The sequence below is a fragment of the Kogia breviceps genome, chromosome 1 (genome assembly GCF_026419965.1).
Source record: "Kogia breviceps isolate mKogBre1 chromosome 1, mKogBre1 haplotype 1, whole genome shotgun sequence".
NCBI lineage: Eukaryota > Metazoa > Chordata > Mammalia > Artiodactyla > Physeteridae > Kogia > Kogia breviceps.
In genome coordinates, this window is record NC_081310.1 from 90,209,760 (window position 1) to 90,237,522 (window position 27,763).

At 38.0% G+C, this 27,763-nt stretch overlaps 1 protein-coding gene across 2 annotated transcripts in view; it reads right to left on the bottom strand.

Annotated features, from left to right (window-relative positions):
- The window catches only part of CD84 (CD84 molecule), a 44,499-nt gene extending 19,639 nt beyond the window's left edge, over window positions 1-24,860 (bottom strand). Inside the window, exons 1-2 of one of the 2 annotated variants that reach the window (XM_059067327.2) lie at window positions 24,760-24,860; window positions 6,206-6,553 (exon numbers count right to left, since the gene is read on the bottom strand). In XM_059067327.2, the coding sequence (XP_058923310.1) occupies window positions 6,206-6,553; window positions 24,760-24,805 (394 nt within the window). In that variant the 5' untranslated portion in view covers window positions 24,806-24,860. The remainder of the gene's footprint in view (window positions 1-6,205; window positions 6,554-24,759) is intronic. The other variant, XM_067035392.1, reaches the window with a different exon arrangement.
- Window positions 24,861-27,763: the final 2,903 nt, after the last annotated feature.

Consider the following 27,763-nt stretch of genomic DNA (forward strand, 5'->3'; position numbering starts at 1 on the left):
GAATCTAAGAAAAAAAATGTCATGAAGAGACTAGGGGTAGGATGGGAATAAAACACAGACCTACTAGAGTAGGGATTTGAAGATATGGGGAGGGGGAAGGGTAAGCTGTGACAAAGTGAGAGAGTGGCAGGGACATATATACACTACCAAATGTAAAATAGATAGCTAGTGGGAAGCAGCCGCATAGCACAGGGAGATCAGCTCGGAGCTTTGTGACCACCTAGAGGGGTGGGATAGGGAGGGTTGGAGGGAGGGAGATGCAAGAGGGAAGAGATATGGGAACATATGTATATGTATAACTGATTCACTGTTGTAAAGCAGAGACTAACGCACCACTGTAAAACAGTTATACTCCAATAAAAATGTTAAAAGTAAATAAATAAATAAAATTTTTTTAAAAAGGGTCATGTACCACAATGTTCATTGCAGCTCTATTTGCAATAGCCAGGACATGGAAGCAACCTAAATGTCCATCGACAGATGAATGGATAAAGAAGATGTGGCACATATATACAATGGAATATTACTCAGCCATAAAAAGAAATGAAATTGAGTTATTTGTCGTGAGGTGGATGGACCTAGAGTCTGTCATACAGAGTGAAGTAAGTCAGAGAGAGAAAAACAAATACCGTGTGCTAACACATATATATGGAATCTAAGAAAAAAAAAAGGTCATGAAGAACCTAGGGGTAAGACGGGAATAAAGACACAGACCTACTAGAGAATGGACTTGAGGATATGGGGAGGGGGAAGGGTAAGCTGTGACAAAGTGAGAGAGTGGCCTGGACGTATATACACTACCAAACGTAAAATAGAACCAAACGTAAAATAGATAGCTAGTAAGAAGCAGCCGCATAGCACAGGGACATCAGCTCAGTGCTTTGTGACCACCTAGAGGGGTGGGATAGGGAGGGTGGGAGGGAGGGAGACACAAGGTGGAAGAGATATGGGAACATATGTATATGTATAACTGATTCACTTTGTTATAAAGCAGAAAGTAACACACCATTGTAAAGCAATTATACTCCAATAAAAATGTTAAAAAAAAAGAAGATGTGGCACATATATACAGTGGAATATTACTCAGCCAAAAAAAAGAAATGAAATTGAGTTATTTGTAGTGAGGTGGATGGACCTAGAGTCTGTCATACAGAGTGAAGTAAGTCAGAAAGAGAAAAACAAATACAGCATGCCAACACATATGTATGGAATTTAAAAATTAAATAAATAAATAAATGGTTCTGAAGAACCTCGGGACAGAACAGGAATAAAGGTTCAGATGTAGAGAATGGACTTGAGGATACAGGGAGGGGGAAGGGTAAGCTTGGGACAAAGTGAGAGAGTGGCATGGATATATATACACTACCAAATGTAAAATAGATAGCTAGTGGGAAGCAGCCACATAGCACAGGGAGATCAGCTCAGTGCTCTGTGACCACCTAGAGGAGTGGGATAGGGAGGGTTGTAGAAAGCCACAAGAGGGAGGAGATACGGGGATGTATGTATATGTATAGCTGATTCATTTTGTTATAAAGCAGAAACTAACACACCATTGTGAAGCAATTGTACTCCAATAAAGATGTTTAAAAAGAAAAAAAATAATAAAAAATAAAAGTTCATTTTTAAAAATGTTTTTTAAAGCAATGAAAAAGTAAATGATAAAAGTTGTAGGTAGTAAAGAGTTACCAAAAAGCCAATTATACAAAAGTTGAGGCAATAGCTAGATCTGGAGCTGGCAGAAGGAAAGGAGAAACCTTTACCAGGAGATAAGAAAAGGACCACATTCAGAGCTGATAAGTTTAGTTCATTCTTGTCAAAACTGCTGCAATGTGGTTTGCTCCTCCCACTATTGCCATGTGAGGGAGGAAATAGAGGAAGGAACTGGCACATAACTTTCTAATTAATGTGGAGTCTGTAAAGGCAATAAATTCAGCACTGTAAATATAGGAACCATTTGTCTGTACCTGTGAGGGAGTAGAACATGGGAACTAAGAGCTGTAAAGTCTTTGATTCCAAGCTAACCAGATACTCTGGTCCTAAGAGTCTCTTAGAGGGAACCATTCCAGATCAGAATTAGTGATAACATGCCAAAGAACTTCTAAACAAGTTTGGAGTAAAGACCTTGATTAGCTATAACAGTGATAGATGCAGATATGTATAGTGAAAAAGGAACCAAATGGTGTGTGTGTGTTTCCGTAGAAACTTGATTTACAACAGTGTTTAAGTCTCTGCTTGTTGTTCACTTATTTTTAGAAAGAGTTTTTATTTGTGGGTGTCAAGGTGGGGGATAGTGGTGAAGAATAGGATTCCATCTCATTTTTCTCTGCAGGAACAGAAATGTTACCTACACAAACCTGATGGGCAGAGAAGGTCAGGGTTGTGGCTGATGGGCCTTCATCCTCCCAAGTCAAGGTGTGGAGAAGCCATTGGAGACTAGGTTCAGAATCCAGGCTCCACTGTTCTCTAACTATGGAATGGTGGGGAAAGTATCCAGCTGCACTGAACTTTGGTTTCCTCAATTATAACACGGGGACAACAATTTTCTCTAGCTAGGGTGGTTGTGAGGATTAGTTGAGCTATTATATATAAAGACCACTCTACTATCCATCTATCATCTATCATCTATCTATCTATCTATCTATCTATCTATCTATCTATCTATCTATCTATCCAGCATCATTCTATCTATGCTTATATGTACTTTAATTTTCTACTGAAGAAGGAAAATAAACTGGCAATAGTGACTGCCTCTGCAAAGGAAGAGTTGCATTTCATTGTATTATCTTTTGCTCTGTTTGTGCATATATTGCCTAAATATGTATAATCTTTATGTATTTTTAAAAATCAGGGGGTAGAATGCCATACAAATAGATAGTATTTATTAAATGTCAGTTTCTTTCTCTTTATCTTCTCAGATAACTACCCCAAAAGTGCAGATTTTGTTGTATGGGCTTTCTCTAAGATTTTACAGTAGTCTGCCCTAATTGCAGGTGGTATAACACCCCCTAAAGACTGAGTGGGTAAAACTAAACATATAACGGGATGAAAACAAACATCATAAAATTGAATGCCCTCTTTATTTTCTCAGCCAAAGTTCTTGAATGAGTCAGATATTTTCTGAAGTGTCCACACTTGGGTATGATTCTTTGACTCTGTCGCTCATGCCCAGTTCAGAGCCTTCTTCATCTAGGAAGTTCTTCCTAACTAGAATCTTAAAAGGGGACAAGGGTTAAAAAATTAATAACAACAGCTAGTTATTGAGCATCTACTTTAAGGCTTGCACTGTACTAGGAGCTCAACTAACACTATCTCAATTAATCTCACCTATTACAATCTACTTTCTATAGATAAGGAAATATAGGCCCAGACAAGGTAAACAACTTGCCCAAGGTCACACAGTTGGCAAGGGTTCTAATTCTAACATTAATGTTCTTTGCAGTATGCGTCCTATCCAGATGCAACCCGATTGAATTATGCTATATTAATTGAGCACTTACAATTGCCAGGCACTGTATTAGGACCTGGGACTATTATGATTAATTCATTTTTCCATTCAACAAATACTTCTGCAGCACCCACTATGTGCCCGGCAAGATAGGACCTGGGAACATGAAGTGTATCATATACCAGTCTCTGCCTTTATGGAGCTTGAACTTTAGTGGATTAACTATATACCTGAATTGTACCTATTAGTCACATTTCTGTGTTTTTCTGCTGTGGGGCAGATAGACAGTAAAATCCTTGAGACATGGCTCAAATTTTCTCTATGCTAGAAAATAGTGCTGAAATAAAATGTTAATCACTTATGTAATTTAAATTTTTCTAATAGCCACATTAAAAGTAGTGAAAATAAACAGGTGATGTAATAATGTATTTTATTTAACTCAGTATATCCAAAATGTTATCTTAACCTGGAACCAGTATAAAATAGATTAATGAGATATTTTATGGGTTTCTTTATTGATGCTAAATCTAGTGTGTGTCTTATACTTAGAGCACATTTCAATTTGTACTCACCACATTTCAAATACTTAATGGCTACATGTAGTTACTGACTACCATATTGGACAGGGCTGTTCTAGATTAGCACTTCTCAAACTTCAGCACACATAGGAATAGTCCAGAGAGAATGTTAAAACACAGATTCCTGGGCTTCACCACCAATGGTAAGGATTGTGGCCTGAGAATTTGCATTTCCAACAAGTTCCCAGGTGGTGCTGATGCTGCCAGCACACAGACCACACTTTGAGTAGCACTGCGTAACACACCACACACATCTCCTAGTGAATTGCGGTAATTTTAGTGATGATAACAGTACTAATATTTTACCTTTTAAAAGCATTTTGCATTAGCTACTGGAGAAGTTAAAATTAAAAACCAAAATGAAATATACTACTCACTCATCAGAATGACCAAAATAAAATACAGTGACAACACTAAATGCTGTGAGGATGTGGAGATACTGATCGTTCGTACATTTTTGGTGGGAATGCAAAATAATTTGGCAATCCTTTTAACACTAAAAATGACTCAAAATTTCTGGAGAGAGCTATCAAGCCACGAAAAGATATGAAGATAACTTAAATGCATATTACTAAATGGAAGAAGCCAACCTGAAAGGGTTACATACTGTGTGATTCCAACTACATGACATTCTGAAAAAGACAAAACCATGGAGACAGTAAGCTCAGTGGTTGCCAGGGCTTGGGGGGAGGGATGAATAAGCAGATCACAGAGGGATTTTAGAGCAGTGAAACTATTCTGAATTATACTGTTATGGTGGATAAATGTCATTATATGTTTGTCATTATGCATAGAATGTATAACACCAAGAGTGAACCCTAATGTAAACTGTGGACTTTGGTTGCTAATGATGTATCAATGTACATTATTAATTGTAATAAATGTATCACTCTGGTGGGGGATGTAGATGGTGTAGGAGGCTACGTATGTCGTAGGAGGCAGGGTGCATATGGGAACTCCCATACTTTTTACTAAACTTTTGTATGAACCTTGAACTGCTCTAAAAATTAGAATCTATCTAAAAGGGAAAAAAAATTTCTGGAGTTGAAGAGTGGTGATGATTGCACAACAATGTAAACATACTTAATGACACTGAATGTTACACTTAAAAATGATTAACATGTTAAATGTTATGTATATTTTATCATAATAAACCATTTAAAGAAAGAAAAATGGATTTACCATATAATTTCATTCTTGGACACTTATCTTAAAGAAACAAAAACTTATTTCATGCAGAAACTTGTACACAAATATTCATAGCAGCTTTATCTGTAATAACCCCCAAACTAGAAACAACTAATATATCCCTCAATAGGTGAATGGTTAAACAAAGTAGTACATCTGTACCATGAAATACTATCCAACAATAAAAATATATAACTTATTGATACTTGCAATAATTAGGATGGCTCACAGAAATTATGCTGAATGAGAAAAGCCAATCTCAAAAGCTTGCATATTGCATGATTCTATCAATGTAACATTTGTGAAGTAACATAATTTTAGATATGAAGAATGGATTAATATCTTTCAGGAGTTTGGGAGGGGAAAGGGGGTGACAATGAGTGACTATAAAGGGATGAAGGAATCTTGTGACTTTGGTACATTAAGTATCTTGATTATGGTAGTGTTTACATAAGGCTATTTATGTGAATAAATTGTACAGAGCTACACACATACACATAAATAAGTGCCTATATAACTGGTGAAATCTATTCAATAAATAAGCTCCACAGATTGTACCAATGTCATTTTCCTGGTTTCGATATTGTACTCTAGTTATGTAAGATTTACCATTGGGAGAGGTGGGGGTGAAATGCACATAGGCCCTCCCTATACATTTCTTTACACCTCTCTATGCATCTATAATTATTTCAAAATAAAAAGGTTTTTAAAAAGTACTTTGCATACACTGTCTTACTTGATCTTCACAATAACTATGGGAAGTAAATAGTATGATTATTTACATTTTATAGAAAAGAGAAACAAGGTCCACAGGAAGAGTACATAGCTAAAAGCAAGCAAAGCCACATCCTCTTAAGTACTGATATATTTATGTAAGTATTTATAAGTATAAAAAGATTTAGGGAACCCAGCTGTCAGAAATAAAAGTGTTCTTTAGACAGCAAATTGCAAAGTAAGAATAAAAAAACAAGCCCTCTGTCTTCCCACAACTTACGATAGACTTGAAGACTGTAGCACCTGGTGGTGGTGGTGATCATTTCAGAGGTCTTTACATTTATGTCAGCTTTGTAGATCCCTGAGTCTTCCATCTTCAGATTTCTGAGCTCCAGGTTATAATTCTGACTTGAGACATTTATTCGTTCATGGTAATTTTGGTGGGTTATGGAAATTGTGGGTGCTGCTCCTGAGTTTCCTGGTGTTACAAAAGCGACAGATGTTTTGGAATTCCAAGAAATGCTGATAACTTTCTGTGATTGTTTGATATTTAAGGGGAAAGTAACTGACTCCCCCAGAATCCCATTCACCATGAAGATGTCTGTGTCACTTCCAGCTGCTTCCAGACCTGAGGACATTAATAGAAAATCATAACCATTTGACTGATGCACCTTTTAGAATTCCCTGTTTCCCCAGGCTTGAATCTCCCCAAGGAGCAGCTCATCCAGTTTCTTGATGATATCTTCTTTTTGGTCGGGGGGGCATTCTGCTTTAAATATATTTAATATGATGGCTAAATATTCTAAAAGAGGGCTTCCCTGGTGGCGCAGTGGTTGAGAATCCGCCTGCCGATGCAGGGGACACGGGTTCGTGCCCGGGTCCGGGAAGATCCCACGTGCCGCGGAGCGGCTGGGCCCGTGAGCCATGGCCGCTGAGCCTGCGCGTCCGGAGCCTGCGCTCCGCAACGGGAGAGGCCACAACAGTGAGAGGCCCGCGTACCACAAAAAAAAAAAAAAAAATTCTAAAAGATTCTCTTTCAAAAACTAAGTTTCCCAGTGAATTTTAAGGGATCCATTTCATTAAAATTTATTTATCTAGACATATAGACTCTGAGAGCTAGATGGAATTTGAGAGACGAAGACCATAAACTTCCATGAGGTCTGAGATATTAAATGTTTTTTCTTTCCCAAGATCATATTGCCAAGTGGTCAAACAGCTGGGACAAGAGCCAATGATGGCTACTGTGGTCTTTGCAAATAAAGAGCTACATGTATGCCTCTATTCCTAGAAGATATAGGCAGAGAGTGCTTTAGAGGCTCTGGAGTAAATATTCCCCAAGCTGGTGATTTTGGGGCGTCTTTTTTGTTCATTGCTATATCCCAAGTCTTTAGACAAGTACTTGACACATAGTGGGTGCTTAGTAAATATTTGTGGAATGAATTAACAAATGGAATTAACTTATGTGTTACCTAGGATCTTCTGGAGCAACTTCTGAAGTAAGCAAAGTTCGTTTATTCAATTATACTTTTATGAATGAATGAATGTATTTATTCAAGGTCAGCTTTGTTCCAGATACTATGGCAGGTATTTATTAATTTAATTATAATACAAACATTTGTTGAGCATCTACTCCTTAAAGCATGATGTAAGGAGATGGGGGTACAATGGTGAGTAAAAACAGACATAGTTCCTGCTCTCTGGAACTTAACAGTTAAAAGAAGAGAACAGGTTTGATTGGATAAGTGCAAATGGTATTAAGTCTTATGGTACTTTGAGAGAGAATAAGAAGGGGACTTGATTTGTTCTGGGAATCCAGGAATACTTTCGGGTAAAAGCTGAAGGATGACTGCTTTTAAAATCTAACATGGAAAAAAATGAAATGTTTATTTTTTTCTCTTCTCCTCCATTACCTTATGAAGATAAACTGATTTAATACATAGTTTGTAAAATGAAAGGCAATATAATTATAGGGTGTTTTTTCTCCTCTTCCTTCTATTCTTTCATCAGTTTGTTATTCTCACTGAGCTACATAGTGTGAAATAGTGTGTTAAGCCAGCATGTATGATAATCAAAATGTTTAATAACCAATAAGTACAGGCCCTGACCAATCAAGAAGGGCTTCAGCCATAAAGAGTAAAAGGGCCATTCTGATGAGTACTGGCTGCATGTAAGCCCCAAAGAGCAGAACAAAAGTTTCTCATGTAAGTGAGTTCAGGCTGACCCTAAAGTTTATCCAGACTTGGCATAAAGAGGGCAAGAATAGGGCTTCCCTGGTGGCAAAGTGGTTAGGAATCTGCCTGCCAATGCAGGGGACACAGGTCCGAGACCTGGTCCGGGAAGATCCCTCATGCCATGGAGCAACTAAGCCCGTGTGCCATAACTACTGAGCCCATGTGCCACAACTACAGAAGCCCGCATTCCTAGAGCCTGTGCTCCACAACAAAGAGAAGCCACCACAATGAGAAGCCTGCGCACCACAACGAAGTGTAGCTCCCGCTCGCCACAACTAGAGAAAGCCCGTGCGCAGCAATGAAGACCCAATACAGCCAAAAATAAAATAAATTAACTAAGAAAAGAAAAGAGGGCAAGAATAAAGGTCATTGAGAATACAAGTCATTTTGAAGTGTCAGAAAAGCAAAGATATTTCTTAACCTGATGGTGCTGTCTCACTATGGCCACCCCCGCTCTCCAACACAGTAACTCCTTGATGAGCCAGGGACTGCTAATATAAACCTCTTTCCTTTCAGAACATCCAAGATTTTCTCTTAGGAGGAATATCCCAGGCAAGGACTGGTGACTTAGTTGAGGTGGGCTAAGTACAGAATGAGACATAACAGGGCCCTGAGGGAAAGAGTGACACAAATGATCCCTATCTACAAACATTTATCAAGGGCTAATTAAGTGCCAGATGCTGTGTTAGGGACTCAGCGATGAATAGAACATGGTGGCAGCCCTGAGGAACTCACAGCCCAGAGAATAAGAAACATGAGCATTTAAGTGAACAATAATACAATATGATGAGTACTAAATGGTAAAAGCAAAAGGAACAAACCGCTGGGGGAACAGGAGAGACTAAGCTTGCCTTCAGTGACAGGAGTCAGAGTTTATTAAAATCCATTCCTTGAACATTAATTCTCCCCAGAAAAACTCTTCCACTGGGCTGATAAGGTCGAGTAGAGGGGCACTTAGAGTGTCCCAGCCTGAATTCTTGGATGTCCCAGATATGGACATGTGACCTGTGCAGTCGTACAGAGCCTTGAGCTCAGAAGGACCTGAACTTGATTTAATGCTGCCATGTCACTTTAAACTTCTTAATATTATTTGAAGAAGGGACCCCATATTCTCATGTTCTACTGGGTTGCACAAATCATATGGCTGGTCCTGGTGCCAGATCTCTCACATCTCATAAGGCTTTTTTTTTTTTTTTTAGTCAGGTCCTCGTGCCTAATTTCCATTCTGCTCTTTGGATTCAGGTTCAGTGTGAGAAGATGGAAAGGGTGTGAGCTCCATAGACTCATAATTCTCTTATCAAACCCCAGGAAATGGTGGGAAGTTTGCTAAGGCTGAGGCCTTCTTAATAGGAGCACAATTGTGCGGTCACAAAATGATTGGTGTGTACTGTTGTTTTTGAAGTATGTCTTGTCTTCTGCAGCAAGTCATTCAGGAAGCGATGCTGGGACATCAAAGGATAAGGCAGTGGGGGTGGCAGATATGCTAAGCTAGCGGAAGCCCTGTTGCTATTTTGTGCTGTGGTGTTGGGGGTGAGACTCCTGGGCTTGCTGAGAAAAGGCATAGGGCTTGCACAAGCGTAATATGCACGTTTGGACATTCCATCTGAGGTCTGAGGCAGCTGCAAAACCATAGCATGCAGTGGAAAGATAAGGAGGCTGAAGACATAGGTGCTAGTACTTCTACTTATGAGCTGGGCAAACTTAATAAAGTCATAAGACTTTTCTGAGTCTCAGTATTTTCATCCACAGAATGGAAATAATAACTATAAAAATTGCCTATCTAATTAGTGATCAGGAAATCATATGAGTAGAAACTCTGGTAACCATCAAGCCAAAATAAATGTTAGTAATGATTCTCATTCTCATCCTCACCTTAACAATTAGGACATGCCCTTTAGGGCTTCCCTAGTCCACCTCTATTATGGCCTTCATGACACCAGGGCCATACTGAAGAATGTATGAACAGCCATTATTAAGGGCTAATTCAACTAAAGCACAGAGGGATAGGGTTTTCAGCACTATTCCACTTAGTGGCCTTTATTCTTCTCTTAAAGATTTCAGTCTTTTAAAAAAAGAATCTCCATATCAACCAACCCTAATATTTATTTTTCTAGGTGCTGAGGGGACTCAAACATTATATTAGTGTTGGAGGAGACCTTAAGAAAACTCAATTTCAGAGAGAATTTGTGGCACAAAAATGTCTTAAGGCCTTACTATGAAATGCACTATGCTAGTCTATGACCAAGACAAGTTCCCTATCTTTTTTAGACATTTCATATATGCTTAGGGAAATAAGACACACACACACAGACACACATAACTCTCCTTTACAATATGAAGTGGTAAATGATAAATTTAAGCAAATGGTAGAGACAATAATTGGAGTAGTATTTCAAGGAAGAGAAAGATCACTTTGATCTGCAATGGTTAGAGAAAACTTCTTGGAGGAAATAGAATTTGAGGAGGACCTTGAAGAGTGAATTTTATTGGATAGAAAGGGAAAGGATGAGTGTCTTGGGTCCTCAGGTTCTGAATAAAAGTTTAGAATCAGGAGAATGTGTGATATAGGTTGAATAAGTATAGATTTGCATAACAGAATAGAGAGCAATAAGGCTGGAGATATAAATTGTTTAGATTTGAGACAGCCCTGAGTTTGAAGTCTACACCACAGGCAGAAGGGAGCTATTAAAGTTTTTGAGAATAAAGATTAAATGATGTTTTAGGGTCATAGTAATATGGTAATAACACGTAGGAAGAATAAGAGAAAAGAGAAGCTGGGCTTAAGAAACCATTTCATAGGCTACTGTAGCCATCTGGGCATGAATCGGGGGATGATGATGAGAATGGAAAGGAAGTGCTGAATTTGAGAGAGAGCACAAATAAAGGCAAGGAATAAGGAGGCATGTCACAGAATTCAACAATATATTTTGAGTGTCTACTTCATGTCAGTGGAAAACTAATAACTACTGGAAATTGATTAATTTTATGCTTGAAAGAAGTCAAAAGAAGAAGACAAATTTAGTGTCAGAAATATTGAATGTGAGACAATGGTGGACCATCTAAATAAGGAGTTGGAAGGATGGAAGATAAGAAAAGTTAATGGATTCAAAGTATTATTTGGGAGGCTGTGACAGAATCTGCTAGTTGTTTTCCAATATTTGTTTTCATCTCCGTTCTTAGTAACACATATATATGGAATCCAAAAAAAAAAAAAAGTCTTGAAGAAACTAGGGGCAGGACGGGAATAAAGACTTAGACCTACAAGAGAATGGACTTGAGGACACGGGGAGGGGGAAGGGTAAGCTGGGACAAAGTGAGAGAGTGGCATGGACATATATACACTATCAAATGTAAAACCGATAGCTAGTGGGAAGAAGCCACATAGCACAGGGAGATAAACTCGGAGCTTTGTGACCACCTAGAGGGGTGGGATCGGGAGGGTGGAAGGGAAGGAGCTGCAAGAGGGAAGAGATATAGTGATATATGTATATGTATAGCTGATTCAATTTGTTATAAAGCAGAAACTAACACACCATTGTAAAGCAATTATACTCCAATAAAGATGTTAAAAAAAAAAAAAGACTACATTGCCCAGCCTTCTGCTAGCTCAGTTTAGTCATGTGACTAAGTTCAGGTCCATAGGATGAAAGTGAAAGTATTGTATCAACTTTCATGTCTTTAAGAAGAGGATGCTTTGTTTTCTTCATGTCTTCCTTGTCTCTTGCAGGCTGGAATGCCATGACAACTGGATCTTGGACATTTTGGATCAAGAAGAAGAAGCCAAGTACTGAGAATTGTGGAGCAGGAAGACTGAAAAACTGTGGATTCCTGATGACCTTGTGAACTATTCTACCAACTGAACTGCCAACTCCAGACATTTTACATGAGCAAGAAATAAACTTTTTTCTTCTTTAAGGAATTCTTTTTTTTTTTTTTTTTTGAGTCTCTGTCATTTGCCATCAAACTGAAATTCAAGTGGTTTAGGAATCATCTATGGAGAGGAGATGATTGAAGAAGAGGGTCACTCAGGAAGAGTTGGCTGAAGTCCAAGGCTGAGCCTTGTGAACAGTGTTCACAGTTCTAAAAGAGGCACTATCAAAAGAAACTGAATAGACTAAGTAGTAGGAGTGGCAAGAGAGGAACCAATAGTGGACAATATCATGAAATCCAGGAGGACAAAACATCTCAAGAAGGGGGCTGTAACTAATGTCTAATGATTCGGAGTCTTCAAGTAAGATAAAGACTGAAAATGGTCCCTAGATCTGTCCATTAGGAGGTTATTGATGGTGTTTGAGAATGTAGTGCAAGTTAAGATGATTCAAACGGAGTCCAGAGTACAGAGGATTGAGGATAGAATATGTGGTAAAGAAGTGGAAAAGCTTGATAGTGAAAGAAATGTTATAAGATAGAATAATAGCTAGAGGGTCAAGAAAACTACTATTTGATTTTGTTTTAAAATAGAAGGTATTGAGGGGGGGAAGGGTGGTAAGGAGGGAGAGAAGATAGAGATTTCCCTGATCATGTCTGCTCTAGGTTATGTGCTCCTACTCATGGAGTTTGGTGTTTCTCTCTAATAGTACTTGCCACACTGGCTGGTAGTCATGAATCCATGTGTCTGTTTCTGGACACTGTGAATCACTTGAATCCAGGGACCTTGCCTTCAAATCGCAAGCACCCAGCACAGTGCAGGATACACAGGCCACTAATGCTTGTGTGAACAAAAGATGGAATGGAAATGGTGGGCAGAGAAAGGTATAGGTTTTCAATCAGAGGAGGATAATGTCTTCATCTGAAGTGGAAGAAAAAAAGGAAAGGATGAGTGAAAGCATACGGGTATTTTGAGGTCTTGTTGGGAGTAGTGATAGAAGAAAGGCTGCTTTGTGAGGTGGAGAAAACATAGGTTTGAACCAGATGGACCTGTGTTCAAGTTCAATCCCTGACATTTACTGAGGCCCTTATATTACTTAACTACAAGATAGGATATAATAATGTCTGCCTCATGGAATTGTGAAGGCACACAGAAGGTGCTTAATACGTAGTGGACATTTTTTAGTAGAGAAGATAAAATAGTAGACAGTCATGGTTGATGGCCTTCATCTCTTCAGTAATGTAAGAGATAAGAAGAGGCAAGAGTGAGACTAGTTAGGAAGTATAAAGGTTCGGGACACACGTTTTGAATCTAGGTATATTTGAACCTACATATGTTATCTTGAGAAAATTATTGAAATTCCCTGATCCTCAGGTTCCTCACCTTTAAAATGTGGATAATTATTCAATGCAATTATAAAGATAAAGCACTTAGCACAATGCCTGACACATAAAAATGATAGTTGCTATTATTATTTTGATGAATGTAAACATTTTGAGGAAATGCTGCTCCAGGGAACACCTCAGGGAGTTAACAAGAGATTGATTAAGTGGATGAAGGTACTGCTGAGCAGGCTTGGGAGCCTAACGAAGAAGAGATGACCCACATTTATAACATCTCCCACTGTGTGTGATTTCCTGAGTCCCATAGCCAGACCACAGCAGGGGTGGGTAGGAGAAAGGCACTACTTCTAGAGGAGAAGCAAAGGCAAGAAAAAGCTGGAATCCTGGGATGTGGGCTTGGATGGGAAAATATGTTCACTGTGACCCCTAGGTAGCTATGGTGAAGAGGGGACCAGAAGGGCAGGATGACACCAGCTTAGGCAGAGAGCACTGTGGACAGGCTATTCACTGGAGCTGGATTTCCCCTCCTGGAAGGGAAGCTGGGCACATTTTCCAGCCTAATATATCTTTTGTGTATTAGGTGATAACTCCTGTTCCCCTGGATGAACCCATGTGAATGGGTGGACTTCACAAATGTACATTTCATGATAAAGTAGCTGCCAAAAGTCACTGACTCAATGACTGGAAGAAGGCATTAGAGAATATGAAAATAAGAAATGTGTTTGGAAAAAATAAAGAATCAGAATCTTCGTCTAGGTTAGAAATATTGATGGGACAGGAGAACATTAACTGAATAGAGGGAAATTCTTCATAGCTGAGCAACGGAAACTTACTAAGAAGTGTTGGGTGGAATCCAAAGAGATTTCAAAATATCAAATATTTATGACAACAAAGAGGGTGTTTAGGCTTAAACCTCATAGTTCTCCTTAGAGGCTATTAAAACAAAGACAGTGTACATTTGGGGTTTTGAGGGGCTCCCTAGTCTCCTTTCATATACTTTGCCACCATCTACTAGATCCTGTCTGGTCTGGCTCCTGCCCTCCTGCCTCATCTCCTACCCTTCTCTCCTCTACTCACTCCAACCACACTGACTTCCTCATTCTTCAAACCAGCTGCTGTTGCCTTAGAGACTTTGTACTTGTTGTCCTCCTTTTCTACACTCTTTCCAGTACTCCCTTATTGTGAAACTCTGCTCCAATGTCATCTCATCAGAGAGAGTTTTCTTAATCACCATGTTTAAGTAGCAGTCTCCTTCCCATCACTTCCTATTGCCTTGCCTTACTTTATTTTTCCTCATAGCAGTTATGACTACTAAAGCATTGTATGTGCATATTTACTTATTGTTTTCCCTACTTTGCACCCCCATGAGATTATAATTGTCATGCAGTCCTTGTCTGTTTTGGTCACTAGTATTTCCCTAACAATTAGTGGATGATTATTAAATATTTTTTGAAAGAATAAATACTTTTTTGGCTAGTGACCCAGTTACCCTTTTTTTAGCAATAAAAAGCAGGGTAGAAAACTAAGAGCAAGAGAGAGAGTGAGGGCAAGAGATAGCTCTACTAGTCTCTGGGTCTTGGTGTGGAAGGTCCATGGTGTAAACTTATTAATAAGAAGGAGCAGTTGGCTAACTGTAACTTCTTTCCATTCCAATATTCTCATGTTGTTAACAACAAAAAAAATTGCATAGGTCCAGAGGCTGGGGCTTCATAGTATGGTTAATAAAAGTGTCCTGAACTCGGGATCAAGAAACATGTTCTAGTCAAGGCTCTGTTGCCAACCAGCTAAATGACCATGACTAAGTCACTTACTTGCTAAACCTCAGGATTCTAGTTGGTAAATGAAATAAAATTCTTCTACCACTTTGAGGAATTAAAGGACACTAGGCAGCTCTACCCACCACCAGTCCCTCCCAACATAAAACTTACACAATCCTCTTAGATAAAGATTAAATGACACTAGGCAGCTCTACCCACCACCAGTCCCTCCCATCAGCAAACTTACACAATCCTCTTAAATAAACTCATCCACCAGAGGGCAGACAGCAGAAGCAAGAAGAACTACAGTCCGGCAGCCTGTGGAACAAAAACAACATTCACAGAAAGATAAACAAGATGAAAAGGCAGAGGGCTATGTAGCAGATGAAGGAACAAGATAAAACCCCAGAAAAACAACGAAATGAAGTAGAGATAGGTAACATTCCAGAAAAAGAATTCAGAATAATGATAGTGAAGATGATCAAGGACCTCGGAAAAAGAATGGAGGCAAAGATCAAGAAGATGCAAGAAATGTTTAACAAAGAGCTAGAAGAAATAAAGAACAAACAAACAGAGATGAACAATACAATAATGAAATGAAACCTACACTAGAAGGAATCAATAGCAGAATAACTGAGGCAGAAGAACGGATAAGTGACCTGGGAGACAGAATGGTGGAATTCACTGTTGCAGAACAGAATAAAGAAAAAAGAATGAAAAGAAATGAAGACAGCCTAAGAGACCTCTGGGACAACATTAAATGCAACAACATTCGCATTATAGGGGTCCCAGAAGGAGAAGAGAGAGAGAAAGGACAAGAGAAAATATTTGAAGAGATTATAGTTGAAAACTTCTCTAACATGGGAAAGGAAATAGCCACCCAAGTACAGGAAAAGTAGCAAGTCCCATACAGGATAAACCCAAGGAGAAACATGCTGAGACACATAGTAACCAAACTGACAAAATTTAAAGACAAAGAAAAATTATTGAAAGCAGCAAGGGAAAAATGACAAATAACATACAAGGGAACTCCATAAGGTTAACAGCTGATTTCTCAGCAGAAACTCTACAAGCCAGAAGGGAGTGGCATGATATACTTAAAGTGATGAAAGGGAAGAACCTACAATCAATATTACTCTACCCAGCAAGGATCTCATTCAGGTTCAATGGAGAAATCAAAAGCTTTACAGAGAAGCAAAAGCTAAGAGAATTCAACATCACCAAACCAGCTCTACAACAAATGCTAAAGGAACTTCTCTAAGTGGGAAACACAAGAGAAGAAAAGGACCTACAAAAACAAATGCAAAAGAATTAAGAAAATGGTTATAGGAACATACATATTGATAATTACCTTAAAAGTGAATGGATTAAATGCTCCAACCAAAAGACACAGGCTTGCTGAATGGAAACAAAAACAAGACCCATATATATGCTGTCTACAAGAGACCCACTTCAGACGTAGGGACACATACAGACTGAAAGTGAGGGGATGGAAAAAAGATATTCCATGCAAATGGAAATCAAAAGAAAGCTGGAGTAGCAATACTCATATCAGATAAAATACATTTTAAAATAAAGAATGATACAAGAGACAAGGAAGGACACTACATAATGATCAAGGGATCGATCCAAGAAGAAGCTATAACAATTATAAATATATATGCACCCAACATAGGATCACCTCAATACATAAGGCAATTGCTAACAGCTATAAAAGAGGAAATCGACAGTAACACTATAATAGTGGAGGACTTTAACACCTCACTTGCACCAATGGACAGATCATCCAAAATGAAAATAAATATGGAAACAGAGTTTTAAATGACACAATAGACCAGATAGTTTTAATTGATATTTATAGGACATTCCATCCAAAGACAGCATATTACACTTCTCAAGTGCGCATGGAACATTCTCCAGGATAGATCACATCTTGGGTCACAAATCAAGCCTCAGTAAATTTAAGAAAATTGAAATCATATCTAGCATTTTTTCTGACCACAAGAGAAATTAGAACTCTTGCATTCTTTTATACTAATGATGAAAATTCTGAAAGAGAAATTACGGAAACACTCCCATTTACCATTGTAACAAAAAGAATAAAATACCTAGGAATAAACCTACCTAGGGAGACAAAAGACCTGTATACAGAAAACTACAAGACACTGATGAAAGAAATTAAAGATGATATCAACAGATGGAGAGATATACCATGTTCTTCGATTGGAATAATCAATATTGTGAAAATGACTCTACTACTCAAAGCAATCTACAGATTAAATGTAATCCCTATCAAATTACCAATGGCATTTTTTACAGAACTAGAACAAAAAATCTTAAAATTTGTATGGAGACACAAAAGACCACAAATAGCCAAAGCAGTCTTGAGGGAATAAAAACGGAGTTGGAGGAATCAGACTCCCTGACTTCAGACTATACTACAAAGCTACAGGAATCAAGACAATATGGTACTGGCACAAAAACAGAAATATAAATCAATGGAACAGGATAGAAAGCCCAGAGATAAACCCATACACATATGGTCACCTTATCTTTGATAAAGGAGGGAAGGATATACAGTGGAGAAAAGACAGCCTCTTCAATAAGTGGTGCTGGGAAAACTGGACAGCTACATGGAAAAGAATGAAATTAGAATACTCCTTAACACCATACACAAAAATTAACTCAAAATGGATTAGAGACCTAAATGTAAGACCAGACACTATAAAACTCTTAGAGAAAAACATAGGAAAAACACCCTTTGACATAAATCACAGCAAGAGTCTTTTGACCCTCCTCCTAGAGAAATGGAAATAAAAACAAAAATAAACAAATGGGACCTAATGAAACTTAAAAGATTTTGCACAGCCTAGGAAACCATAAACAAGATGAAAAGACAACCCTCAGAATGGGAGAAAATATTTGCAGACAAAAATGAATTAATGGACAGAGGATTAACCTCCAAAATATAGAAATAGCTCATGCAGTTCAATATTAAAGAAACAGACAACCCAATCCAAAAATGGGCAGAAGGCCTAAATAGACATTTCTCCAAGAAGACATACAGATGACCAAGAAACATATGAAAAGCTGCTCAACATCACTAATTATTAGAGAAATTCAAATCAAAACTAATGAGGTATCACTTCACACCAGTTAGAATGGGCATCAACAGAAAAATCTACAAACAACAAATGCTAGAGAGGGTGTGGAGAAAAGGGAACCCTCTTGCACTGTTGGTGGGAATGTAAATTGATACAGCCACTAGGGAGAACAGTATGGAGGTTCCTTAAAAATCTAAAAATAGAATTACCATATGATCCAGCAATCCCACTACTGAGCATATACCCAGAGAAAACCATAATTCAAAAAGACACATGCACCCCAATGTTCATTGCAGCACTATTTACAATAGCCAGGTCATGGAAGCAACGTAAATGCCCATCGACAGATGAATGGATAAAGAAGATGTGGTACATATATACAATGGAATATTACTTAGCCATAAAAAGGAATGAAATTGAGCCATTTGTTGAGATGTGGATGGATCTAGAGACTGTCATACAGAGTGAAGTAAGTCAGAAAGAGAAAAACAAATATCATATTTTAACGTATGTATGTGGAACCTAGAAAAATGATGCAGATGAACTGGTTTGCAGGGCAGAAGTTGAGACACAGATTTAGAGAACAAACATATGGACACCAAAGGGGGAAAGCCGTGGGGGTGTGGGGATGGTGGTGTGCTGAATTGGGTGATTGGGAGTGACATGTATACACTGATGTATATAAAACTGACGACTAATAAGAACCTTCTGTATAAAAAAATAAAATAAAATTCAAAAAAAATAACACTAGAGTGCTCTCAGGTGTATATATCAATAGAGAAGAATCTAGAGCCCCCAAAGGGAATCTTTCCCTGAGGAGTACCCTCTTTCTGCCCCCATATCAGGCACCATGACTTAGTGATGAAGATCCAGACTTCCTGAGCTTGAATCCTGCTTCTACCAGGTTCTAGCCATGAGACTGGGAAATTTAACCACCTCTCTGTGTCTCAGTTTTATCAGCTTCTAAATGAAGCCAATAGACTAATAGTAGCACTTACTTCATAGAAGCGTTATGAGAGTTAAACAAGTTAATATTTGTAAACCTATTGGAAAAGTACATTGCATATACTAGGCACCATATGCGTTTGTTATGCAAAACAAAAGCATTATTACAGAGATTAAGATAATATGCCCAGACAACTTTTATGTGTTCCAAAAGAAGAGCTGCAGTATTGGGGAGATGTTAGAGAAGGCCAACATGAATCTATTCATGAGAGTGGAAATAAGGAAGGGTAGACTGTTGCTCAATAGTGACCCAAACCCCCTCACTTCTTTAGGATTCTTCAAGTCAGTATTTCTTGTCCTTTTTTTTGACTCCAGCTAACCTTCCCCTCCCCTCCTCCCATTCACTGCCTCCCTGAATATTTCAGGCCTGGAAGGGTGACCAGACGTAGCACAACTCAATGGCACCCAGAAGAGAGGTGGTTGTTACCAGTTATTCTGAGTGAAGGGAAGTAACAGACAAAGAGGAAACAAAGTGTTAGCAGCCAGAAGTTTTGTGTCATTCTCCATGAGGATGGAAAGTCCTTGGTTATGAGGTTTTTTAAAAAAGGAACCTACCACCCCCATACAATAGTATGCTATTTTCTGCTGGATTTTTTTTTTTTTTACTTTATATTATCTTTATTGAGATTTGGGTTGACTTGAATCCACTTCTGCAAAACACACACACACACACACACACACACACACACACACACACAGATTCTCAAAACAGAGATGGGGTCATGGCCACCCATTGTTTTATCACTACTTGGCACTGTAAGCATATAATCAAAAATCGAGTATAACAAAGGAAATGTGGGTACATACCTCTACTAACATCAGCCCCCCAACTGATTGTTCACACCTCTTTCTTTTCCAGTTTCCACGTAGATAAGTTTAGATACCTCCAAACTTACAGATTCATCCTTCTATTAGGTTCAAGAGAAGAAAGGTTTGATTTAGGAGATACTTGAGTAGCCTAAGTGGCCTAGCACTGACTTTTGGGATCCTGTTGTGAAGGCACTCTGGCTGCTTTGTGGGTCACCATATTGATCTCTAAGGCTGCTTTGTGGATTGGGTTGGTGTGGTGGGTCACTACCCCCTCTACTGGAGTCCCGTGTTGTCACAAGTATGCAGCTTCAAGCCTCTACTTGGAGACTGGATTTTTAATACTTAATACATTTTTTCTTGTCTATAACTGGGCTTTTGCTTTTTTTTTAAATAGCCAATATTTATTGAGCACTTACTATGTACCAGACATTTGTGCTAAGCTCTGTATCATTGAATCTTTACAATGATTTGCTTTATTTATTTATTTATTTCAATATTTTTATCGATTATACTCCATTTAAAATTATTAGAAAATAATGGCTATATTTCCCTGTGTTACACAATACACCCTTTTGCTTGTCTGTTTTATACATAGTCATTTTTTTAAAAACAACTTTATTGGAGTATAATTGCTTTACAATGGTGTGTTAGTTTGGGCTTTTGCTTTTAAGCCCTTTCTGAATGTCTATGGTAGTAGTCTGCTCAAATTACTTTCTAGAACAGAGGCTTGGTCTTTATCTTGAAGGCCCCTCTTTATTAGGACTTTGGACTAGTGGCAAATTGACTCGTGCCAGGACTCTTCTCCAGGCATGAAGTCCTGTCTCTAACCCCCAGGATGATGGTTGGGGCCTACTTATCCAGGAACAGATATCCAGAGGAGCCCACTCACTTCTCTTGTACTTTTAAGTATCACCTGCTGGAACACACCATGACTGTGCTCTACATTCAACAAGACATCAAGACCTTGTTGATACTGGACACTTGTTTGTTTTGAAAAAGAAAATTCAAGTCACCACATAACCATGTTCATGTGAATGATACCTGAACCATGTCTGGATATGGTCATTTCCTTGGATATTCTGCCTTGCTGGCCTGCCTAAACTTCTGTTATTGGCAAAGGCCTGGCCTCTAACCCCCATCCTCCTCTGTAGGTAGGTATAGAGATAGGCCCAGCCTCTGCTGAATAATCCTTTCTTGTTGGGAATAAATCACCATTCATTATAAATCCCAAAGTGGGATAACCATCAATCTCAGGGACAATTCCACTTCAGCATCAAAGTCGGTGAAGGCAGCACTGCTCAATGGTTAAGCCTAAAGACACTGGAGTTCAAATCATACTTCCCCCACTTTTTGGCTAAATGACTTCTGATTTTCTGTGTCAGTGTCTTCATCTGTAAATTGGGATATTAATAGTATCCACCTCATAAGATGTTGTGAGGATTAGACAAAATAACAAATGTAAGATACTTAGAGTAATGCCAGACATGTAGTGATTGCTTCATAAATGTTTAATTATTACTATTATTGACAAGAGAGAGGAGAAGGGAGCAAGTGGAGGGGCTGAAGAAAGAGAAGTGAGAAAGGTGTGGAGAAAAGGAAGAATTAAAGGAGTGTGAAGAAGAACACATAGAGGGGCATGAAGCAAAAGTGGTGGATTCTTGTTTTCTACCCCAATGGGTAGGTGGTTAGTAGAATACTTGGAGGGACAGTCAGAGTCACAGTGTTCACAGGTCACAGTGAGGAAGTTGAGATTACAGAGCATAAGACTGTGAGTCTTGGTTCTTAGAGAAAACTTTTCCAACATGGAATGGTCATGAGCTTTGCACACTCAGACTCCTCTTATTTCAGTGATTTCAAGGGAAAATGGGATTTCCAACCCCCTTTTCCTACTGCATTTCAGCTGCTTCCACTGCTCTGAATTCCAGGGAAGTAAGTAAAGTCAGTGTTGATGTCTAAGCCCAGTGCTAAATATAAGGGACCACCTTTGCCAGGAATAGCAGCAGGAGGGATTTGGGGTATATTTTTGACTCAGGAAATGTTGGTGGAATAAACTTTAAAAGGTAAACAGATCCATTCAACAGAGGCAAATTGTACCTGAAAGTACTTTTAGTTTTACTGCTATAAAAATAAGTCCCCACCCCTCATTTATGGATCCCTGACAAAATGAATATTTCATCCCTGGTTTTCTCTTATGGAACCCCAAAAGCCCACACCTAAGCTCAAATTTCCACCATCTTTTCATCTGCCCATGTTCCCTGGATCATCCTAAACAGAGGAGTCTTGCCCTCTTGCCCTCAGGATCTCAGTGCAAGAAAGCCCTGGTTCCTCCTAAAACCATGTGAAAAGCAAGTGTGAAAAACAACAGCATCAGCTAATATTTGTTAAGCACCTACTATATTCAGATACTGTGCCAAGTGTTGTACATGGATTATCATTTTGGTTCTCAAAACAATTCTATTGTACTAATAGTTCTCCCATTTTGAAGTCTAAATAACAATTTTGGGGCCCAGGATGGGCTGCCCCCAAATATGCCACAGTAGCATATTGATTATTATTATTACTTTTTGGCCGTGTCACTTGCAGGGATCTCAGTTCCCCTACCAGGGATTGAACCTGAGCCATCACAGTGAAAGCCCAGAATTCTAACCATTTGGCCACCAGGGAACTCCCTATGTTGATTATTTTCAATTGAAATTCCTTAAGAAGCAGCCAATGCAAGAGGGAAACTCTGACTCTTCTCTGTCCCCCTGAAAGCAGAAAATAAATCTCCCATATGAAAGGTGCACTCCCTATATCTGGAGTTACAAGGACATCCTTATCTCCAGAGACAGGGAATTTGGGGCAAGAAGCTTGTATAAACAAACCTTGTTACTTTAATTTACTACTCCAAGCCCAAACTCTGTTTACATTCTTCACTGATTGAGCACCCAAAGCCTAAGTTTCTTTGTCCTGTTGATTCTTCACAAGTTTATTTTTTCTTTGTCTAAAAAGTATAAAAGCTGTTTATGTTGGCCACTTGTTAGGTCTGATTTCTATGAGACTTCTGTGTGTACAAATTAAAATTTGTCTCTTTTCTCCTATAATCTGTCTAATAATTTTATTATTAGTCCAGCCACAAGAACTCAAGAGGGGGAAGAGGAGAAATAGTCCCCTTCATGACAACAGGTAGAGTTTATATAACTTTCCCAAAGTCCTAAAGCTAATGGATGAGTGATTCACTGCCAGATGATTTGACAACTTCGATTTCAGTTTCAGTAGATGAGGCAAGTGTATCTTAGAGCTGCCTTTCATCATAGCATGTATTGCCCTTTGAAGAGTATCAAGGACATGGAAACTGAATGAGTGAAGAGGTCAGAAAAGTGTGGAGCAGAAAGAACTATAGCCCTGGGGTTAACAGAATGTCCATTTCCAGCTCTATCAAGTTCAGGTTGTGAAATTTCAGGTGAATTGCTTAACTTGAATCTTATTTACACTTTTTTTTTGCATAATGGAATTAATAATATCTATCTTGCTTATTTAAATGATTTTAGTATGTATCACATAAGAATGTGGGCATAAAAATTGTAAAATGCTTTCCAAGTTAAGTGGTATCAAGTACCACCCTGTCCAGCCATTCTTTGGAAGATTGGGGACATCCCTAGATTTACAGTTAGGTTCTATCCAACGTTTTTCCCCATCTACTTACATTTTCTACTTGTATGTTGGGATGACTAACATAGGCTCTAAAAACTTGGCCTGCCCAGTGGATACAATCTCTAAGAAGCTCACATTAAATGAGCTACAGCTTTAAATGGTTAAGAGAACCAGAGAGACCAAGGTGCATGGATTCTACCTTTCAAGAAATCCTAACCCACTAGATTCTATGTTCTAACTCATGCCAGGAATTTGCTAGTGCATTTCCAAAGCTGGTAAGAGACACTATAAGTAGATTTAGAAATGCCAAATATAGTCAGTTTTTACATAAATAAGGCAATTGTTAGGATTCAATGAGATAATATATGCAATGACAAAGCACTCCCAGAACTATGTTGCTACATAGTTTTCTTTGTATTAACAACAACCAATATTCATTTGACCTTTATTCTTTACTGTTAATCCATAAGTAAGAAAAACAGAATTTTCAGTTCAACTTCTCTGTTTCTTTTTTGAGAACTAACTTATTTGTAAAACAGGGATAATAATCTCTTCTCCATTTATTTTAGGGTTTTTGGAGGACAGAAGCAGAGCAATAGCTCTGAATTTGCTTTGAAAATAAAGGGGGTTTATAGCGATGAAGTTTTTGCAATGATAATTATAGTCATGCATCTCTCTAATTTGCTGGAGCAATGAAATAATTGAGAAGGGTCTATCTCTGTTAAAATCTATATAACACATTCTAACACCCAAAACAAATTACTTTTAAGTTTTTCAAGGTTTTGGATTATCTGTTCCTCTGTTGGTTTTCTGGGCAGGTCTACCATGTGCTGACTCTTCTGAGCAGAAAGTTTTGTCTCAGATCTTTAGAGACTGAATACAAATAAAATTCAGAAATATAAACTCTAAAGCTGAAAAACAGTTAGGTTTGGATCTTAGGTCTCTCCCCAGTCAGTTGGATCCCTTTTGAGATGCAGGGTGTTTCTATTAAAGCAGATCAAAAGGGCATTTCAATGTCTTCCTTAAGGGAAATTTCTAAAACAATAGAAAATTAGGAGGGGATCAGCAAGGGTCAGAACTCACAGGTTTGTAGGCAAAGGAGCAAGATCCACAGGTGGTGAAGAGCCATCTTCTTCCAGAGTATAAACTTCTGTGCAAAAGTATGGCTCTCTTCCAATGCAGAATCAGTCTCACTTCTGTTTTCATGCCCCTTTTTATAGAACGCATTGAAGAAAGGAAGTGAGTTAGCTGATGAAGGACATGCTAGGTTTTTTTTTTCCTATTGTATAATTAATTATTTTTTAAACAAATATTTATTGAATGCCTACTATGTGCCAGACACTCTTCTGGGCACTGGCAATATAAAGAGCAACAAAGCAATTGATCACCCTCCTTTCATGGAGCTCATATTCTTGTTGGGGAGATCAATATTAACAGGCAATATAGTGTGATAAGTGTTGCCGAAGAGAAAATAACGGGAACTGAGAGGGCAGCGGGGACTTCTAACCCAGACTAGGACAGTGTGGGGAAGGCTTCCTGAAGGAACTGACAACCAAGCTGAGTCAGGTCTGAAGAGTAAGTTAACATTATTAGGAGAAAGGTGATAGGGATTATGAATAGGAAGAATGTGTTAACATTATAGGAGCTTAATAAGTGGTAACAATTAACATGACATAATTATAGTTGCATGTAATAATAATTATTTATAATTCTATTATATAATTATATATAACTGTAAAATTATTTATACTATATAATAATTATATTATATGTAATAATAATATAATGTATATTACCAGATAATATATAGTTATATATAAGTATATAAATTATATTATACATTGTAATGTATGTATGTATATACATAAATAATGTATAATTTGTATAATTATGTTATGATTGAGCTAGATGTAACACAGGACTGTTCTGTAGTATACTTCTAGGATACTTCTCTAGTTATGCTCCTAGCCAATCCCTGTTAGAAGTACAACAAGGACCTTGTCTGTGTGGGGTGTGTTGGAGAGTGGTAATGTGAGTAAATATTTAGAATCAGATGCCAAGCAGTTTGAACTTGGACCCAGATGTTCTGGAGAGTACTGGGAAAACTGAAGAGATAGGCCCTGAGACCTGGGGAAGTAAGATTCTATGCAGCCTTTCCCTCAGCCAGCTAGCTCATTTCTAGGGGTCCTGAGCATCTGAAGTCATTCATAGAACAATCCTGCTCATCATTCTCCATATATACTTATTCAATATTGAATAGTTGAGTGCCTTTATGTAGATATAGTGAACTGGGAAGCTGAGACCAAAGAAGGATTAAAATAAAAATAAAATTTCCCAATTTTATTTTTTTCTTTCACAAAATAAAACCATATTACTTTCACAGTTTTAGCAAGTATATCTTCCTGAAATATGTAATTAATACATTTGCAAAACCACACATCTATCTTGTATTAGTTGAAGGAAGAAAGACTATGAAGTTGCCAAGAGCTGCTGGAAACCTGACTTTGTATCCTCTTTTTCCCTTCTTCATTCTCTGAAAAAAATGTTTCTTTTTCCCTTGCATTTAAAATTCTTGCTTGGTCTCATGTGTATGTCTTTAGAACTCCTTTATTGGATGAGATAGGGCACGTTCAGGGTGGTATGGCCATAGACAAGAACTCCTATATTGGTATCTTACTCAAGGACTTATGTTCTCTTAAGTTTGAACCAGTGTTTTATCTCTGTCTTTCAGCCTTAACCTGCCACACAATAGTGTACTTTTTTTTTTAATCAAGAAGATACTAGCTTTTGAGACTTCTTCTCTTGATGTGCCCTTTGTAGATGAGCAAAGAGCCAAATAGCTTGAGATCTGGGGCAGGAGACCAGTCTGGGGTACAGACCAATAGAAGAGAGAGTCTGCCACAGACAGAAACTTTGAGAAGACAGACAAATTAGATAAAACTTAGGTGACCTGTGGGCTGGCAGGACAAGCTGGAATTTGGAAAAGCCTCCAGTGCAAAAACAAATTCATTTTGTTCAACATTTCCCATGCCCTCCAGAATTTTGCTGAGAAAGTGGCACTGAGAAGGATCTGGAAAACAGAGGCAGATTTTATGACACATGTAGTTGGAGTTTTAATATAAAAGTGAACCAAAGATAATGAAACTACAGCCCAACCCCTTCCCACTTCAAATATTAATAAGATCTGAAAGGCAGTGGTGGTGAAGGAGGTTGGGGGTTAGGCTAATTGTAAGTGAACTCAATCTAATTAAAGCTATGACACTATCCCAGCTCAATTTAATTCTAAGGAGAATATTAATGATCACCTTCTCACTCAAAATGCCAGGCAGAGGGAAGGGATTGCATTCCTAGGGAAATAAATAAAGTAAAACAACAAAAAAAAAGCATTATACTTTACAATATATTTTCTTTTATACAACTATTTGAATACATTAAAATTATGAGAATTGTTAAGAAGCAAGAAAATGTGATTCATAATCAGGAGAAAATGAAATAAATAGAAATAAACCACAGATGAGCAGGATTGAGAAATAGCAGCTAAAGACTTTAAAACAACTGCTGTAAATATTTTGAAGAATTTACAGGAAAATGTGTTGAAACTTTGAAAAGATAGCCTGTTTCTGGAGAGAAATCAAAATCCCAACGAAGAACCAACTGGAAATTCTAAAGTGTAAAAATATGATATATGAAACAAAATTTAATTAGATGGACTTAATATCAGAATAAGCACTGCAGAAGAAAGGGTCAGTGAACGTCAAGACAATAAAACTATTCAAACTGAAGTAGAGAGGGGATCAAAAATACGAAATATTTACTGATAAATTTGATGAAAGCTTAAGGATAAATCTGACAAAAGACACTGGAAATTAGAAATAAGTGGGAAGGAATGCCTACTGATGTGTTGGAAGATTCAATATTGTTAAGATGTTAGTTCTCCCCAGATTGATCTATAGATCCAACAAAATCCTACTCAAAATCCCAGTAGTTTTTTTTTGTTTTTGAACATTGTAAGACACTTGTTTTATTTAGTATATAAATTTCTCTAAATACATATAATAAAATACTGTAATTATATTAAACAAGTCAT